Source organism: Choloepus didactylus, chromosome 13 (assembly GCF_015220235.1).
Source record: "Choloepus didactylus isolate mChoDid1 chromosome 13, mChoDid1.pri, whole genome shotgun sequence".
In the NCBI taxonomy this organism is placed as follows: domain Eukaryota; kingdom Metazoa; phylum Chordata; class Mammalia; order Pilosa; family Megalonychidae; genus Choloepus; species Choloepus didactylus.
The window spans coordinates 48,002,224-48,021,232 of record NC_051319.1 but is presented as its reverse complement, the minus strand read 5'-3'; the positions used below and the strand labels follow the sequence as shown (position 1 = coordinate 48,021,232).

Here is a 19,009-nt window from a genome sequence, read left to right as displayed (position 1 = left end):
AGAGGCAGGGGACTGTTTGAAATTAAAAGAGAATAAAGAGGAGGCAGGGTAAGATGGCAGCATAGAGAAGTGTAGAATTTAGTTAGTCCTCTAGAGAAACTAGTAAATAGCCAGGAACAACTAGTAAATAGTCTGGAACAACTGTTGGGGGACCTCTGTGATGGAATGAGTGGAATGGCTGAGCTCACAACAACTGTTGGGGGACATCAGCATGCAATGAGTGGAATGGCTGAGATCACAACATAGAACTGTAAGTAAGGCACCCCAGATGGCGGCGTTGGTGCCCCTCCCCCACTGGCAGGGCAGGCTGAGTTGCAAAACTTCGCTTTAGGAGAAAGAAGCAGTCCCTGCCAGAGGAAGGGAATATAGCTCGAATTCCGGCTTTAATTAACAAATGTGGACTAATAATATAAGCTACAAGCACAGATATACCCAGAGCAAAAGGAAAGGAGCCTGAGATTCCTCCCGGCACAGAGGAGACAGGGCTGACAGGGAAAAAAAAAAATGTAAACAATTTAAAACAGACGCTTTTGGAGACAGCTGAGCTCAGAATACTGGGAAATGGCTGTGTCCCAAGAAAAGAGGCACAGAGAACCAGGTGCCAACACAGGTTAAACAGCGAAAATGGGGGGCTGGGGACTAGCTCTGAAAAGGGGGTTTCTCTCTTTTTCTTTCTTTTTTCTCTCATCCGAAGTAGCGCATTAGAGAAGGCCTCAGGCATTTTCAGTTGTCAGTGCTGACCCAGGCATGGGTTGAATCAACAGAGTCAGAGAAACAAAGGAGGAATTCAAGTGCAGAAGATAACTCCCTAAAAGGTGTATCTTCTCTAAGAAAAGGGGGGCAGGGCCCAGCTCAGGTGGCTGCCCACCCTCTGAGAACTCAGACCCAGGGCCTGGAGGCAGGGATGGGGGAACAAAAACAACTTATGCTTGGCTTCTGACACCACTGGCCCCTGGCCAGGACAAGGTCCAGTGACAATTAAAAGGCCTACACCTCTTTACACCAGTGAGGAGCTGTGGGCTGACAAGCACCACCTGCTGGGCAGGACAGGAAAAGAACAGACTCTAGAGGCCTCACAGGAAAGTCTCACATCTGCTGGGTCTCACTCTCAGGGAAACCTGATACTGAATACAACCTCCTCCTGAGACCTGGGCCCATGTAGTCTGGGAAAATCTGATTGGGGTATTCAAGAAATCCAAATGCCTAGACAACGTTTTTAGGAAAAACAAAGATGTGACCCAAAGGAACAAACTTCCACTTCAACTGAGATACAGGAAATGAAACAACTAATTATTAATCAAACAAATCTCCTAAATCAATTCAAAATCCAAATCAAGCAGTTGAGAGAAGATATGGCAAAACAGATGAAGGATATAAAGGAGATACTGGGCAAACATAAGGAAGAACTTGAAAGTTTGAAAAAAAATTGGCAGAACTTATAGGAATCAAAGGTACAATACAAGAGATGAAAAACACAATGGAGATATACAGCAGCAGGTTTGAAGAGGCAGAGGGGAAGATTCATGAACTGGAGGACAAGACACCTGAAATCCTACAGAACAGATAGGGAAAAGAATGGAAAAATATGAGCAGCATCTCAGGAAAGTGAATGACAACATGAAGCACATGAATGTAGGTGTCTTGGGTGTCCCAGAAGGAGAAGAAAAGGGAAAGGAGAAGAAGCAGAAGAAAAGGGAAAGGGGGCAGAAGCAATAATAGAGGAAATAATCAATGAAAATTTCCCATCTCTTATGAAAGACATAAAATTACAGATCCAAGAACTGCAGCATACCCCAAACAGAATAGATCTGAGTAGACCTACAACAAGACACTTAATAATCAGATTTTCAAATGTCAAAGACAAAGAGAGAATTCTGAAAGCAGCAAGAAAAAAGCAATCAATCACATACAATGGAAGCTTGGTAAGACTATATGCAGATTTCTCAGTAGAAACCATGGAGGCAAGAAAGCAGTGGTATGATATATTTAAGATACTGAAAGAAAAACTGCCAACCAAGTATTCTATATCCAGCAAAACTATCCTTCAAAAACAAGGGAAAGTTTAAAATATTCTCAGACAAGCAGACACTAAGACAGTTTGTGAACAAGATACCTGCTCCACAGGCAATACTAAAGGGAGCACTCCAAACAGATAGGAAAAGACAGGAGAGAGAGGTTTGGAGCACAATATTGGATGACAGTAGCACAATAATTTAAGTACACTGAACAAGGTGACTACGTTGAAAGGGGAATGTTAAAGGCACGTAGTACACCAGAAGGTAAGATAGAAGATAAAGACGGACTGTATAACTCAGTGAAATCTAGAATGGTCAATGATTCTGATTAAAGGTACAAATATGTCTTTACATGAGGAAGAACATATGAATGTCAACTCTGCAAGGTGTTAAAAATAGGGTGGGACTGAGGGAAAAATACAATTGATGCAAACTGGAGACTATAATTAACAGAAACATTGTATTATGCTTCCCTTAATGAAACAAAGGCAATATACCAAAGCTAAATGCATATGGGGGGGGGGCAGAGGGGAGGGGGATGGGAGTCTTAGCATTGGTGATATTATCTGACTCTTTATTCTACTTTAGTTTAATGCTATCTTTCCTTCTGTTGCTTCCTAGCTGTCATTTTTTTCTTCTTTTTTCTTTTTCGTCTCTCTACATTCTTTGCAAGGTGTTAAAAATGGGGTGGTATTGGGGAAAAAATACAGTCAATGCAAATTAGAGTCTATAGTTAACAGTAACATTGTAACATGCTTCCATTAATTTTAGCAAAGGCAATATACAAAAGCTAAATGTCTCTAAGAACGGAGTATATAAGGGAGGGTTGTGGGATTCTTGGCAATGGTGTTGTCTGACTTTTTTATTGTATTTTATTTTAATTTTATTTTCTTTTGTTGCTTTTTGTCATTTTTTTCTCTTTCTTTTTACTTTTTTCCCCTCTTCCTCTTTCTTTATGGAAGAAATGGAAATGTCCTTATTTAGATAGAGGTGGTGAATGCATAACTATGTGATTATACAGGGAACCACTGATTGTTTGCTTAGGATGGAATGTATAGTGTGTGAATAAAACCATCTAAAAAATATACAGAGGGATACAAGTGCTGGAGAAAACGTGGAGAAAGGGATGTACCTAATCACCATTAATGGGGAAGTAGAATGGTGCAACCCATCTGGAGAGCAGTGTGGCAGTTCCACAGGAAGCTAAGCATGGGGTTGCCATATGGTCCTGCAACTCAGTTACTGGGTATAAACTTGGAAGAACTGAAAAGAGGGACACAAATGGACATTTGCATAGTGGGGTTTATGGTGTCAGTATTCACGATTTGCAGTGGATGGAGGTGGCCTAAGGGTCATCCACTAATGAACAGAATGGTGAACTGTGGTATACACATACAATGGAATACTGAGCTGCTACAAGAAGGAGTGAAGTTGTGAGGTGAATGGACCTTGAGGAGAGTATGTTGAGTGAAATAAACCAGAAAAGGAAAAAAAAACAAAAACAAAAAACATTATAATGCCTTACTAATATGGACTAACTATGATGTGGAAACTCTGAGACTTGAGTCTGACAGCATAGGTTATGCAGAGAAGGCTTATTATAAAGGTTCCTAGATTGTAAGCTCTTACAGCAGTTACATCTATTCCTGAGTTGTAATGGTCATTTCTAAATTCAGAGATGCTGACCTCTTTGTGTATAACCTGGTTGGTTCCTGGAACTTTAGGTATCTGTATGACATCTGAGACTAAGAGCCAGAGTCCAGCAGCTATGAATGTCAGCATTACACCATACACCAAATGTTAAGGCGTCTGAAAATAGAGATCAGACATCTATTAGAGATATGAATGAAATGAACTTGATTAGAACTAAGGTAAATCAGACTAAAGGGTAAAGGATGATAGTGAGGGTGTTTTTAAAACTTCAACTTTTGTGTGAGACCAAGGAAGAGATGTTTATTAGGTACAAAATCCATATTGTTTGTAACACACTATATAATTTAACTTGCATGATCAGTTTATTCAAACAATATAATTACATGCAACGTTGAACAGGGAGTGAAATATGGTTGGTATGTACAGGTTAGTGTGAAATCCCAATACATCCCAGAGTAATCTGGGCAAAGAATAAAAATGTATTTGCAAAGCCCCCTTGAGGGACTGGCAGAAAATGTGAAAATACCAAATTTTCCCACCTGGGGAATTAATGATATTCTCACAAGTACTGGGGGGCTACCAATTTAGAAGGCCAAGACCTTGATCTTGAGGCTTGCCTTTATGAAGTTTGTTACTACAAAGGACAGGCTAAGCATACTTAAAATTGTGCCTAAGAGTCACCCCCAGAGAACCTTTTTAGTTGCTCAGATGTGGCCTCTCAATCTAAGCCAACTCTGCAGGTAAACTCATTGCCCTCACCTCTACGTGGTACATGACTCCCAGGGGTGTAAATCTCCCCGGCAATGTTGACATGTCTCATGGGGATGAGCTTGGCCCTGGCATCATGGGACTGAGGAAGCTTTCTTGGACCAAAAGGGGGAAAAGAAAGGAAAACAAAAAAAAGTTTCAGTGGCCAAGAGATCTCAAATAGAGTCAAGAGGTCATTCTGGAGGTTATTCTTATGCATTATATAGATATCCCTTTTTATTTTTTAGTGTATTGGATATCTAGAAGGAAATACCTGAAAATGTTGAACTGCAACCCTATATTCTTGAAGACGATTATATAACTATATAGCTTACACTGTGTGACCATGTGATTGTGAAAACTTTGTGGCTCCCACTCCCTTTATACAGTATATGAAAAGATGAATAGAAAAATGAGGACAAAAAGTAAATGAATAATAGGAATGGATGGGGTTATGGGATGTTTGGGTTGTCTTTTTTACTCTAATTTTTATTCCTATTCTTTTTTGTGTGTGCTAATAAAAATGTTCAAAAATTGATTGCGGTGATGAATGCACAACTATATAATGGTACTGTGAACAACTGACTGTACATCGTGGATGATTGTATGGCATGTGAATATATCTCAATAAAACTGAATTTTTAAATAAACAGAATAAAGAGACACAGGAACCAAATGGAATGCATAAAACCTGATTGAATCTTGCATCAAAAATAAAAAAAAACAAAAAATACATTTGTAGGGACAAGTGAGGAGATCTGAATATGGACCATTATATTAAACATATTCTTAAATTAATATTAATTTTCTTATATGATATATTGGTATTATGATTATGTAAGAAATTATCCCTATTCTTGGGATACGCATGCTAAACAAATTTAAGTTATCAAGATCTTTGTAATATAGCTTCAAACTAACTTAAAATATATGAATAGATAAATACATAAAAAGAGATAATGTGGCAAATGTTAACAATGAGCAAATCCAGAAAGAAGGTAATATGGGTATTCAGAGTCCCGTATTTTCAATTTTTCTGTAGCACTGAAAATCTGCAAAATGAAATATTGAATGTGAGGAAAGATAAAAATACAAGAGGAGGTCAGCTTGACGGAAGTAAAAGGAATAAAAGCTGCACTAGTCTCGCAGTTGTATAATCTTGGGCAGATCACAGAACCTCTCTTGGTCTCAGCCATCTCAGCTGAAAGAAGAGGAAATGATTATCCCCAAGGTCCCTTCCACCTATGAAATCCCATTATTCTATTACTGCTTCTCAGCTCTAGAATTCAAAAGATAACCATAAGTTAAGATGAAAACTCATAGGACTATTTTAAGAACAAAATAAAAGTATTTGAAGTAGCTAACCAAATTCCTGGCATACAGAACACAAACAATAAATATTAACTCCTCTCTTTTGAAAAACATCTTAAAAACTCTTCTGAGGAAAAACAAAAGATAGATAGGACTATTAACTAACTTTGAAGAAACAAGTTTCAGACTGCACTTAAAATATCAATCCTAAGGGGCTGATTATATAAAATATGCTCTGATGAAACCACACAAAAGCAAAAAGATAGTACATGAAACTCTTAAGATTTTGGACAAGCTAGATGCTTTCAAGTGAGTATAATATGATAAACGTTTTAATAGTAGGATGCTCCAGAATCTCTAAAATAACAATAACATTACATAATATCAGAACTTACGGTAAGAGCTAGAAGATTCAGACTAATTGAAATGTTAAAAGAATACTCTCTTTTTTATAAAAAGAAGATGCTTAAAACAATATAAAAACGTAGACCAATTAATTTCTCTACCAGAAAATTCTGAGGTCAGATGAAATTAAATTCACAATTAATTAAAAGTCACACAAAATTAAGTTTCAGGGTAAAAGGCAAAACAAAGTATTAACTAATACATTATACAAATTTGCCAAATGCTTTTATTTCCCAGCATTAATATTATTTATAGCATTATAATTTCCCTTTTAGTAAAATGATCAACCCTTCAGATAATGGGAAAGACGGTTTTCTAAAAGATTTCTGTACTTGATAGCAATATCCACCCAGTTGTTCAAAAATCAAAAATCTTGTAGTCATCCTTAAGTTATTCCGTCTTTCTCTTTCCATACCCAAACTATCCACAAATTCCATGATTTCTAGACTCAGATAAACCACATCTCCAATCTATCCATGTCACTCTTGTTGGGAGCACCTTAGATCAAGCCACAATTATCTATCCTATCACCTAGGCTGCTAAAAAGCCAAAATTCATTTTTGCCCTAGCAGTTCATTCCTCAAATAGCTAAAATGATATCATTTACAATAAAATACAAACTGCTTGCCAAATCCTTCAAAGGCCTGCATAGGCCTCTCACTAAGTCAGCCACACTTTTTTTCTTTCCCTGAAATTAATCAAGTTCTTTCCTCCCCAGGGGTCTCTGCACCCATTATTCCTCCTAATGGGAATGTTTCCCCAGAAAAATCACACACACACACCCCCCCCCACACACACACACACACATACCACCCACTCTTTAAATAGCTCCCTCTCATATAACTGGTCTCATCACAACTGCTCACAGGAGCTTTTGTGACAACCCCATCTAAAGTAGTTTCCACTTCCTGATCTCAGTTTCCTTCAAAAACTTACCATAATTCATAATTATCTTGCCAGTTTATTTTTTTTTTAATCATCATTTTATTGAGATATATTCACATACCACGCAGTCATACAAAACAAATTGTACTTTCGATTGTTTACAGTATCATTACACAGTTGTACATTCATCACCTAAATCAATCCCTGACACCTTCATTAGCACACACACAAAAATAACAAGAATAATAATTAGAGTGAAAAAGAGCAATTGAAGTAAAAAAGAACACTGGGTACCTTTGTCTGTTTGTTTGCTTCCCCTACTTTTCTACACATCCATCCATAAACTAGACAAAGTGGAGTTTGGTCCTTATGGCATTCCCAATCCCACTGTCACCCCTCATAAGCTACATTTTTATACAACTGTCTTCGAGATTCATGGGTTCTGGGTTGTAGTTTAATAGTTTCAGGTATCCACCACCAGCTACCCCAATTCTTTAGAACCTAAAAAAGGTTGTCTAAAGTGTGCGTAAGAGTGCCCACCAGAGTGATCTCTCGGCTCGTTTTGGAATCTCTCTGCCACTGAAGCTTATTTCATTTCCTTTCACATCCCCCTTTTGGTCAAGAAGATGTTCTCCGTCCCACGATACCGGGTCTACATTCCTCCCCGGGAGTCATATTCCACGTTGCCAGGGAGATTCACTTCCCTGGGTGTCTGATCCCACGTAGGGGGGAGGGCAGTGATTTCACCTTTCAAGTTGGCTTAGCCAGAGAGAGAGGGCCACATCTGAGCAACAAAGAGGCATTCAGGAGGAGACTCTTAGGCACAAATACAGGGAGGCCTAGCCTCTCCTTTGCAGCAACCGTCTTCCCAAGGGTAAAACTTATGGTAGAGGGCTCAACCCATCAAACCACCAGTCCCCTATGTCTGTGGTCATGTTAGCAACCATGGAGGTGGGGTAGGCGAATACCCTTGCATTCTCCACAGGCTCCTCAAGGGGGCACTACATCTTTTTTTTTTTTTTTCCTTGTTTGTCTTTTTTCTTTTTTTTTTTTTTTTTTAACTTTCCCTTCTTTTTTAAATCAACTGTATGAAAAAAAAGTTAAAAAGAAAACAAACATACAATAAAAGAACATTTCAAAGAGACCATAACAAGGGAGTAAGAAAAAGACAACTAACCTAAGATAACTGCTTAACTTCCAACATGTTCCTACTTTACCCCAAGAAAGTTACATAATATAGCAACATTTCAGTGAACTTGTTCCTACTACATCCATCAGAAATTAACAGACCATAGTCATTTCTGGGCATCCCCAGAACGTTAAATAGCTTATCTGTTCTTCTTGGATTATTGTTCCCCCTTCCTTAATTGCTCTCTACTGCTAGTTCCCCTACATTCTACATTATAAACCATTTGTTTTACATTTTTCAAAGTTCACATTAGTGGTAGCATATAATATTTCTCTTTTTGTGCCTGGCTTATTTCGCTCAGCATTATGTCTTCAAGGTTCATCCATGTTGTCATATGTTTCACCAGATCGTTCCTTCTTACTGCCGCGTAGTATTCCATCGTGTGTATATACCACATTTTATTTATCCACTCATCTGTTGAAGGACATTTGGGTTGTTTCCATCTCTTGGCAATTGTGAATAATGCTGCTATGAACATTGGCGTGCAGATATCTGTTCGTGTCACTGCTTTCCGATCTTCCGGGTATATACCGAGAAGTGCAATCGCTGGATCGAATGGTAGCTCTATATCTAGTTTTCTAAGGAACTGCCAGACTGACTTCCAGAGTGGCTGAACCATTATACAGTCCCACCAACAATGAATAAGAGTTCCAATTTCTCCACATCCCCTCCAGCATTTGTAGTTTCCTGTTTGTTTAATGGCAGCCATTCTACCCGGTGTTAGATGGTATCTCATTGTGGTCTTAATTTGCATCTCTCTAATAGCTAGTGAAGCTGAACATTTTTTCATGTGTTTCTTGGCCATTTGTATTTCCTCTTCAGAGAACTGTCTTTTCATATCTTTTGCCCATTTTATAATTGGGCTGTCTGTACTATTGTCATTGAGTTGTAGGATTTCTTTGTATATGCAAGATATCAGTCTTTTGTCAGATACATGGTTTCCAAAAATTTTTTCCCATTGAGTTGGCTGCCTCTTTACCTTTTTGAGAAATTCCTTTGAGGTGCAGAAACTTCTAAGCTTGAGGAGTTCCCATTTATCTATTTTCTCTTTTGTTGCTTGTGCTTTGGGTGTAAGGTCTAGGAAGTGGCCTCCTAATACAACGTCTTGAAGATGTTTTCCTACATTATCTTCTAGGAGTTTTATGGTACTTTCTTTTATATTGAGATCTTTGGTCCATTTTGAGTTAATTTTTGTGTAGGGGGTGAGGTAGGGGTCCTCTTTCATTCTTTTGGATATGGATATCCAACTCTCCCAGCCCCATTTGTTGAAAAGACCATTATGGCTCAGTTCGGTGACTTTGGGGGCCTTATCAAAGATCAGTCCGCCATAGATCTGAGGGTCTATCTCTGAATTCTCAATTCGATTCCATTGATCTATATGTCTATCTTTGTGCCAGTACCATGCTGTTTTGGCAACTGTGGCTTTATAATAAGCTTCAAAGTCCGGGAGTGTAAGTCCTCCCACTTCGTTTTTCTTTTTTAGAGTGTCTTTAGCAATTCGAGGCATCTTCCCTTTCCAAATAAATTTGATAACTAGCTTTTCCAAGTCTGCAAAGTAGGTTGTTGGAATTTTGATTGGGATTGCATTGAATCTGTAGATGAGTTTGGGTAGAATTGACATCTTAATGACATTTAGCCTTCCTATCCATGAACATGGAATACTTTTCCATCTTTTAAGGTCCCCTTCTATTTCTTTTAGTAGAGTTATGTAGTTTTCTTTGTATAGGTCTTTTACATCTTTGGTTAAGTTTATTCCTAGGTACTTGATTTTTTTAGTTGCTATTGAAAATGGTATCTTTTTCTTGAGTGTCTCTTCAGTTTGTTCATTTCTAGCATATAGAAACATTACTGACTTATGTGCATTAATCTTGTATCCCGCTACTTTGCTAAATTTGTTTATTAGCTCTAGTAGGTGTATCGTTGATTACTCAGGGTTTTCTAGATATAAGATCATATCATCTGCAAACAATGACAGTTTTACTTCTTCTTTTCCAATTTGGATGCCTTTTATTTCTTTGTCTTGCCGGATTGCCCTGGCTAGCACTTCCAGCACAATGTTGAATAACAGTGGTGACAGCGGGCATCCTTGTCTTGTTCCTGATCTTAGAGGGAAGGCTTTCAGTCTCTCACCATTGAGTACTATGCTGGCTGTGGGTTTTTCACATATGCTCCCCATCATGTTGAGGAAGTTTCCTTCAATTCCCACCTTTTGAAGTGTTTTTATCAAAAAGGGATGTTGGATTTTGTCAAATGCTTTTTCAGCATCTATTGAGATGATCAATTGATTTTTCCCTTTCGAGTTTTTAATGTGTTGTAATACATTGATTGTTTTTCTTATGTTGAACCATCCTTGCATGCCTGGAATGCACCCCACTTGGTCATAGTGTATGATTTTTTTAATGTGTCTTTGGATTCGATTTGCAAGTATTTTGTTGAGGATTTTTGCATCTATATTCATTAGGGAGATTGGCCGGTAGTTTTCCTTTTTTGTAGCATCTTTGCCTGGTTTTCGTATTAGATTGATGTTAGCTTCATAAAATGAGTTAGGTAGTGTTCCATTTTTTTCAATGTTTTGAAAGAGTTTGAGTAAGATTGGTGTCAGTTCTTTCTGGAAAGTTTGGTAGAATTCCCCTGTGAAGCCATCTGGCCCTGGGCATTTATTTGTGGGAAGATTTTTGATGACTGATTGGATCTCTTTGCTTGTGATGGGTTGGTTGAGGTCTTCTATTTCTTCTCTGGTCAGTCTAGGTTGTTCATATGTTTCCAGGAAATTGTCCATTTCTTCTACATTATCCAGTTTGTTGCCATACAGTTGTTCATAATATCCTCTTATAATTTTTTTAATTTCTTCAGGATCTGCAGTTATGTCACCTTTTTCATTCATTATTTTGTTTATATGGGTCTTCTCTCTTTTTGATTTTGTCAGTCTAGCTAGGGGCTTGTCAATCTTGTTGATCTTCTCAAAGAACCAACTTTTGGTGATATTTATCCTCTCTATTGTTTTTTTGTTCTCTGTGTCATTTATTTCTGCTTTAATCCTTGTTATTTCTTTTCTTGTACTTGGTTTAGGATTGGTTTGCTGTTCATTTTCTAGCTTCTTCAGTTGATCCATTAGTTCTTTGATTTTGGCTCTTTCTTCCTTTTTAATATATGCGTTTAGTGCTATAAATTTCCCCCTTAGCACTGCTTTTGCTGCATCCCATAGGTTTTGGTATGTTGTGTTCTCATTTTCATTCGTCTCTATATATTTAGCAATTTCTCTTGCTATTTCTTCTTTAACCCACTGATTGTTTAGGAGTGTGTTGTTTAACCTCCAGGTATTTGTGAATTTTCTAAGTCTCTGATGGTTATTGACTTCTAATTGTATTCCATTGTGGTCAGAGAATGTGCTTTGAATAATTTCAATCTTTTTAAATTTATTGAGGCTTGTTTTATGTCCCAGCATATGATCTATTCTGGAGAAAGTTCCGTGAGCACTAGAAAAGTATGTGTATCCTGGTGATTTGGGATGTAATGTCCTGTAGATGTCTGTTAAATCTAATTCATTTATCAGATTGTTTAGGTTTTCAATTTCCTTATTGGTCTTCTGTCTGGTTGATCTATCTATAGGAGAGAGTGATGTGTTGAAGTCTCCCACAATTATTGTGGAAACATCAATTGCTTCCTTTAGTTTTGCCAATGTTTCTCTCATGTATTTTGTGGCACCTTGATTGGGTGCATAGACATTTACGATTGTTATTTCTTCTTGCTGAATTGCCCCTTTTATTAGTATGTAGTGGCCTTCTTTGTCTCTCAAAACATCCCTGCATTTGAAGTCTATTTTATCTGAGATTAATATTGCTACACCTGCTTTCTTTTGGCTGTAGCTTGCATGAAATATTTTTTTCCATCCTTTCACTTTCAGTTTCTTTGTGTCCCTGTGTCTAAGATGAGTCTCTTGTATGCAACATATTGATGGTTCATTTTTTTTGATCCATTCTGCGAATCTATATCTTTTAATTGGGGAGTTTAATCCATTTACATTCAACGTTAAAACCGTGAAGGCATTTCTTGAATCGGCCATCTTATCCTTTGGATTATGTTTGCCATATTTTTCCCTCTCTCTATTAATATCCTTTATTGTACCCATACCGAATCTCTTTAGTACTGAACCTTTCTCCAAGTCTCTCTGTCCTGTCTTTGTTTCTCTGTCTGTAGGGCTCCCTTTAGTATCTCCAGTAGGGCAGGTCTCTTGTTAGCAAATTCTCTCAGCATTTCTTTGTCTGTGAAAAATTTAAGCTCTCCCTCAAATTTGAAGGAGAGCTTTGCTGGATAAAGTATTCTTGGCTGGAAATTCCTCTCACTCAGAATTTTAAATATATCGTGCCACTGCCTTCTCGCCTCCATGGTGGCTGCTGAGTAGTCACTACTTAGTCTTATGCTGTTTCCTTTGTATGTGGTGAATTGCTTTTCTCTTGCTGCTTTCAGAACTTGCTCCTTCTCTTCTATGTTTGACAGTGTGATCAGTATATGTCTCAGAGTGGGTTTTTTTTGGATTTATTCTATTTGGAGTTCGCTGAGCATTTATGATTTGTGTATTTATGTTGTTTAGAAGATTTGGGAAGTTTTCCCCAACAATTTCTTTGAATACTCTTCCTATACCTTTACCCTTTTCTTCCCCTTCTGGGACACCAATGAGTCTTATATTCGGACGTTTCATATTATCTATCATATCCCTGAGGTCCATTTCGAGTTTTTCAATTTTTTTCCCCATTCTTTCTTTTATGCTTTCATTTTCCATTCTGTCATCTTCCAGGTCACTGATTCGTTGTTCAACTTCCTCTAGTCTTGTACTAAGAGTGTCCAGAATCTTTTTAATTTGGTGAACAGTTTCTTTAATTTCCATAAGATCATCCATTTTTTTATTTAGTCTTGCAATGTCTTCTTTATGCTCTTCTAGGGTCTTCTTGATTTCCTTCATATCCCGTACTATGGTCTCATTGTTCATCTTTACTTCTTTGAGTAGCTGCTCTAGGTGCTGTGTCTCTTCTGGTCTTTTGATTTGGGTGCTTGGGCTTGGGTTATCCATATCGTCTGGTTTTTTCATATGCTTTATAATTTTCTGTTGTTTTTGGCCTCGTGGCATTTGCTGAACTTGATAGGGTTCTTTTAGGGTTTGTAGACCAGTTGAGTCCTTATCTCTAATTTATCAGATCTACAGCTTCGTGGAGTACACTTTCTCTAACTAACCAGCAGGTGGCGTCCACGAGCCACCTGTTCTCCACAAGCCAGATCTCCCCTGCTTAGCCTTTTTGGTGAGTGGGGGAGTGAGTCTTGTGGGGCCCAATTGGTGTACCAAGCTTGCGTGTGTAGTTGGTGTTGCCTGCCCTGTATGTGGGGCGTGTTTCTGGGCAGTCGGGGAGGGGGGGTGGCCCTAACAATCAAATCTCCCTGATGATCCTAGAGTTTTAAAGCTGCTGCAATAGTCTAATCCTTCAGTTCAGTCCTGCCACAGTTTGTCTCTGCCACTGACCCACAAGTCTTTGGTATTGGCGTATGGCTCCTGAGACTTGCAAGTGGGCCCCTCTTCCAGGCTGTGCACCCCGGGTCCTCTGTTGAGGGATGACTGTGCTATGTCACAGGTGAGTGCCGTCCCCCCAGGGCAGTTCTGGGCTGCTGGGCTGTGTTGGGAGGCTCCCAGTCTGCTCAAATGATGGCTGAATGGGGCTCTGTTAATTCACACTGCTCCCCCTTCCCAGCTCTGGGACATTCAGCTGAGGTTGCAGGGAAGGCTAATGTCCACGCCCAGTTTTGTGGTGTGTGCCTGTTATTTGAAGCACTTCCGTCACACTGGGTTGTCTGGGGCAGCTCTGGGCTATGGGGCTGGTGATGGGCAGGAGTGTTTCCTGTCCACCAGGATGGTGGCTGTGAGCGGACACCCCCCTTTTCTTGGGAAGTTGTGTTGTTTAGTGAATTTTCTCAGCCACTGGATTATTGCCTTTTGTCTCAGAGCTCTCTTAGTTCTGCTCTTGACTTGACGTGCCCAAATTGCAATTCTTTGAAGCTTTCTGTATTGAGCTTCTTGGAGTAATTGTTTTAGAAAAAGCAAAAAGGATTTAAAAAAAAAAAAAAAAAAAAAAAACACGGCCCTCCTCAGAGATCTAATGGGTTTTTGAAATGCTAATAGACAAAGCAACCAGGGCTATTAAGGAAAGGTGCACAGGGCAGAGAGATCAGCTTTGCTTCGGGATTTGCATATGCGCCTCAAGGCCTGATCTCCGCCCTTCCCCTTTCTGTGTTCACCAGAACTCCAAAAATCCTCTGCTTTTATTTTGGAGTTTTTCGTGTTGTTTTTTTTCTATGCCTGTCTCCTCTCTGCTGGGCTGGCTGCTCTCAGAGTCTCTGGTGTCTGGTCTCAGTCTATCTATGGTTGGAGTTTGAATCAGTAGAATGAGTTTCCGATAAGAGCAGCCACTGCAATTCTCCCTTCTCCTTCCCGGAGCTGACAGCCCCTCCTCCCCCGGGACTGAGCCTGGCAGGGAGGGGCGCGGGTCCCCTGGCCGCAAAAACTTACAGATTTCGCTGATCTCAGCAGTTCCACGTTTTCATGAGTGTTGTATGAAGTATGCCCAAAGACAGATTGCTCTGTGGTGTCCAGTCCACGCAGTTCCTGGCTTTTTACCTACTTTCCTGGAGGAGTAACTAAAACATACAGCTCACCAGTCTGCCATCTTGCCCCGCCTCCGCCAGTTTATTTTTAATCTGTCTCCCTTTCTAGAGTATAATCTACGAAGATATTTTGTATCCCCAGAAGCCAGCACAGTGTCTGATATTTGGAAGAAGCTCACCACTGTGCATTAAATAAATGAGTGAAATAGTAAATAAATGACTATATTATATTACACAATATAGTTATTAAACAATGGGAATGATAATGCTATTGACAGAAATATAGAAACCAGAAGGAGAAGCAAGTATTTGAGAAGAAAAATAAGATACACTGAGTTTGGTGCCAGGCAGTTGAAAATATAAGACAGAAGGTGGCAAGGGGAGGGAGGGCAGGGGGATGAAGGGAGAAAGTTGGGGAAGAGATATAGATTAGGATTCTGCTGATTATAAATTGTGTAGTGAAGCATTAACTTAACCCAAAGAGAGGTCTAGTATTTGTGCTGGCTCCTGGGAGGTAACCTATAAACCTCAGGAAGTTCCTGAGTGGCAAGTGTGTTTACTATTCATGGAAGACCATTCCCCGAGCTCCCACCACACCTGATAATTTATGCTAATGAAATGACTCAGGGTGTCATCCATCTTGGCCAGAAGGGTAATGTATCCCGACTATGGGGAGAGGACAATGGAAGCATCATGTCTGAGACACTCTCAGACCCTGCCTATGTGTCTCTTCTTTTAGCTGATACTTATTTATATTCTTTTTGCTACAATAAAACTGGAATTGTAAATATGGCACTTTCCTGAGCTCTGTGAGCTGCTCTAGCAAGTTACTGGATCTGAGAGGGTAGTGAGAACCACCAAATTTGTAGCCAGTTGGTCAGAGCATGACCCTGGTTATCCCAAACTTGCAGCTGGTTTCTGAAGTAAGGGCTGTCTTGTGGAGGACTGTTCCCCCTAACCTGTGAAGTCTAGCCTAACTCTGGACAGTGTCAGAACTCAATGCCTAAGTGTTAGTTGAAAAAAAAATTACATCACAAATGAAATAAAATTCAGTAGAATAATGACAAGCACAAAAGAAATAACACAAATATAAAATGACAGTAACCTGCCTAAGCAGAAAAATAATCTAATATAAAGAGCACCATATTATCAAGAGAAGTCAAAATCAGTTAACAGTTTCAGAGATAAAAAATAATTTTAGTAATTTACTGAGAAGAATAAAGTAATCCTACCTTACTACTATTCATGCTGGTCGTATCTTAGCTAAAGTAGCAGGTCCATGTTGCAATACTACACATTAGGGATGAGGAACACCCTTGAGAAAACGTGCAGTGAGGTCTCACAGGAATAGTCATAGGTCTAGCCAGAAAAAATGAGCTGCAAGAAGAAATTCAAGGAGTTAGACCCATTCACTACAGAGAAAAGAGCCAAAAATTTACATACAAAGTGTCACAGGTATTATTAGAAATTAACAGTAACAGTTTATCATGTTCACCACATTAAGAAAGAGAATGCTGCACAAACTTACCTGCCTTTCCCTACTTACATCCTCCCCTTTCTTTACACATCTTTCCCAACTGTGTAATGTATTCTGCCCTCTCCTCTAGCCTGTTCCCTAAATTTTAAAGAGGTAATTCATGTTTTTCTGCATTTTCACAGCATAAAAGTTACTTCAAGATTGAAGCACATAAGAAGCAAGCAACTATACTTATTAAAATACTACAACAAATAATAAACACACACACACAAAAAAGAAAATTAAAAAAATATATATTATTACAGCCTAAAGAAGTAACTAACTAAAAAGAAAAACTTTTTCAAACGCCAGAGAAGATTTCAGAAGGATTCTGGCAAACATGCACCGTAAAACTTCTTTCTAACATTCTTCAGTATGCCAAAGTATGACCCTTGCATTGGCTGACCTCCCCTCAACTCTTGATAGAGAACTTTTAAGATGATTCTTAGCAACTGGCTCTCCTCTTTACCACTGACGTCAGTATATGCAGTTACAGCCCTGTCACAGTTTCCCATTTTTTGCCCCACACCATCCAGTTTCTAATTTCTACTTCCTAATTTTTAATCAGCTATCTTCTTCTTTCAAGCTCTTCTTTTTTTGTTTGCCTGTTCTGTTTCCTGTTATTTCTATTTTTTTTTTTTTTTTTTTGACTTTTACACAAATTAGATGACATTTCTTAGATGTTACCAATAAGATTACCCCTTTCTTTCTGGTCAAGAAACTGACCAAATAGTGTGTGAGGTATATTCTCCATCTTATACATTTCTAAGCTTTTTACCAAATGTTTTACGACCTTCTAGATTTGGCAAGGTGCCCAATGCTAGACTTTGTTGGAAATCTAACTGTGCTGGTTTCAATGTATTATGTCCCCCAGAAAAAGCCATATTCTTTGATGCAATCTTGTGGGGCAAACAGAATAGTGGGGATTAAGTTGGAACATTTGAATTAGGCTGTTTGCATGGAGATGCGCTGCACCCAACTATAGATGATAACTGATGGGATATTTCCATGGAGGTGTGGCCCCACCCATTCAGGGTGGGCCTTGATCAGTGGAGCCATATAAACATGCTGACTCAAAGAGATGGAACTGAGTGCAGCTGTGAGTGAGGTTTTGAAGAGGAGCAAGCTTGCTAGAGAGGAACGTCCTGGGAGAAAGCCATTTTGAAACCAGAACTTTGGAGCAGATGCCAGCCACATACGTTCCCAGCTAACAGAGGTTTTCCAGACACCATTGCCCATCCTCCAGTGAAGGTACCCGATTACTGATGTGTTACCTTGGACACTTTATGGCCTTAAGACTGTAACTGTGTAGCCAAATAAACCCCCTTTTTATAAAAGCCAATCCATCTCTGGTGTTTTGCATTCCGCAGCATTAGCAAACTAGAACAGATTTTGGTACCAGAGAAGTGGGGTGCTTTGGCTGCTGAGTTTGCAAACACCAAACATGTTGGAACAGCTTTTTAAATGGATAAGGGGAAGTTTCTGGAAGAATTGTGAGGAGCTTGATAGAAAAGGCCAAAACTGCTTTAATGAGACTGTCTGTGGAAATATGGACTCTAAAGATACTTCTGATGAGGCCTTGAACAGAGATGATCAATGTGTTGCTGTGAACTGGAAGAAAGGCGATCATTGTTTTAAAGTGGCAGAGAATTTGGCAAAATTGAGTCCTGGTGTCAGATGGAAGGAAGAATTTAAAAGTGATAACCTGGAATACTTAGCTGAGGAGATCTCCAGACTACATGTGTAGGATATACCCTGGCTTCTCCTTGCAGCTTATAGTAAAATGCGAGTGGAGAGAGAGAAACTTAGGACTGAGCTCTTGGGTTCAAAGAAACCAGAAGCTGATGGCTTGGAAAATTACGAGCTTCCAGGGGGTGGAATCCCAGAAGCTACAGCCCAACGTGAGGATGTAACTGAACATGGAACCCAGCCACCATTTCAGTACAAGCCAAGATTGGAGATGGAATTATCCAGAAAGGATTTGCGGAAACTCCTACTGTCTGATGGCTTTGACCCCTGTGTGCTTCATGCAAAGCCAACAGAATTTTTGCAAGAACTTTATAGACAGAGCCGCTGCCAGTCTGGACTGGAGGAGACAGACAAGGAACAAATTGCAGGAAAAATTTCTTCAAACACAGAGCCATGGAGGTTGAGGTCTGGAGTCAAGAGGCCTTGGGCTGGGAGAGTGGAGCAGCCCACACGCATGGAAAGGGTGAGTTTGCCCCGGAGGTCGAGGGTGGGGATTCCACCTCGATGCTCTGGAAGAGTTTTGCCACCCAAGGTCCCAAAGAGGGTGGAGCACATTCCCAGGGAACTGGGGAGAGCCTGGCTGCCACCCCACTGTTCTGAAGGGGTTGAGCGTGTGCCCCGGAGATGGAAGGGAATCCGGGAGCTGCCCCGAGGTTTGAGGAAGGTGGGGCCGAGAAGGTGGTCTCCCCAATGTGTGGAAATGTTGGAGCACTCACCTAAGTGTTTGGAGAGGAAAGGGCTGCCAGAAAGGCCCTTAGGAAGGGTTAGACTCCCGCTCTCTCAAGCCCCAAGGATGCAATGTCGTTCTGTAAATGACTCTCAGACTTTGAAATCTAATGGAGTTTGTCCTGCAGGTTTTAGGAACTGTTTTGGTCCTGTTAACCCTGTTTT

At 39.7% G+C, this 19,009-nt stretch overlaps 1 protein-coding gene across 11 annotated transcripts in view; it reads right to left on the bottom strand.

Annotated features, from left to right (window-relative positions):
• Positions 1-19,009, bottom strand: part of FER (FER tyrosine kinase) — a 615,744-nt gene that overhangs the window by 577,301 nt on the left and 19,434 nt on the right. For all 11 annotated transcript variants that reach the window (XR_005211344.1, XM_037800959.1, XM_037800960.1 and 8 more), the window contains exon 2: positions 16,086-16,230. Coding sequence is in view for 1 of the 11 variants with exons in the window: in XM_037800960.1 (XP_037656888.1) it covers positions 16,086-16,100 (15 nt within the window). In the remaining 10 variants the exon portion in view is untranslated. The remainder of the gene's footprint in view (positions 1-16,085; positions 16,231-19,009) is intronic.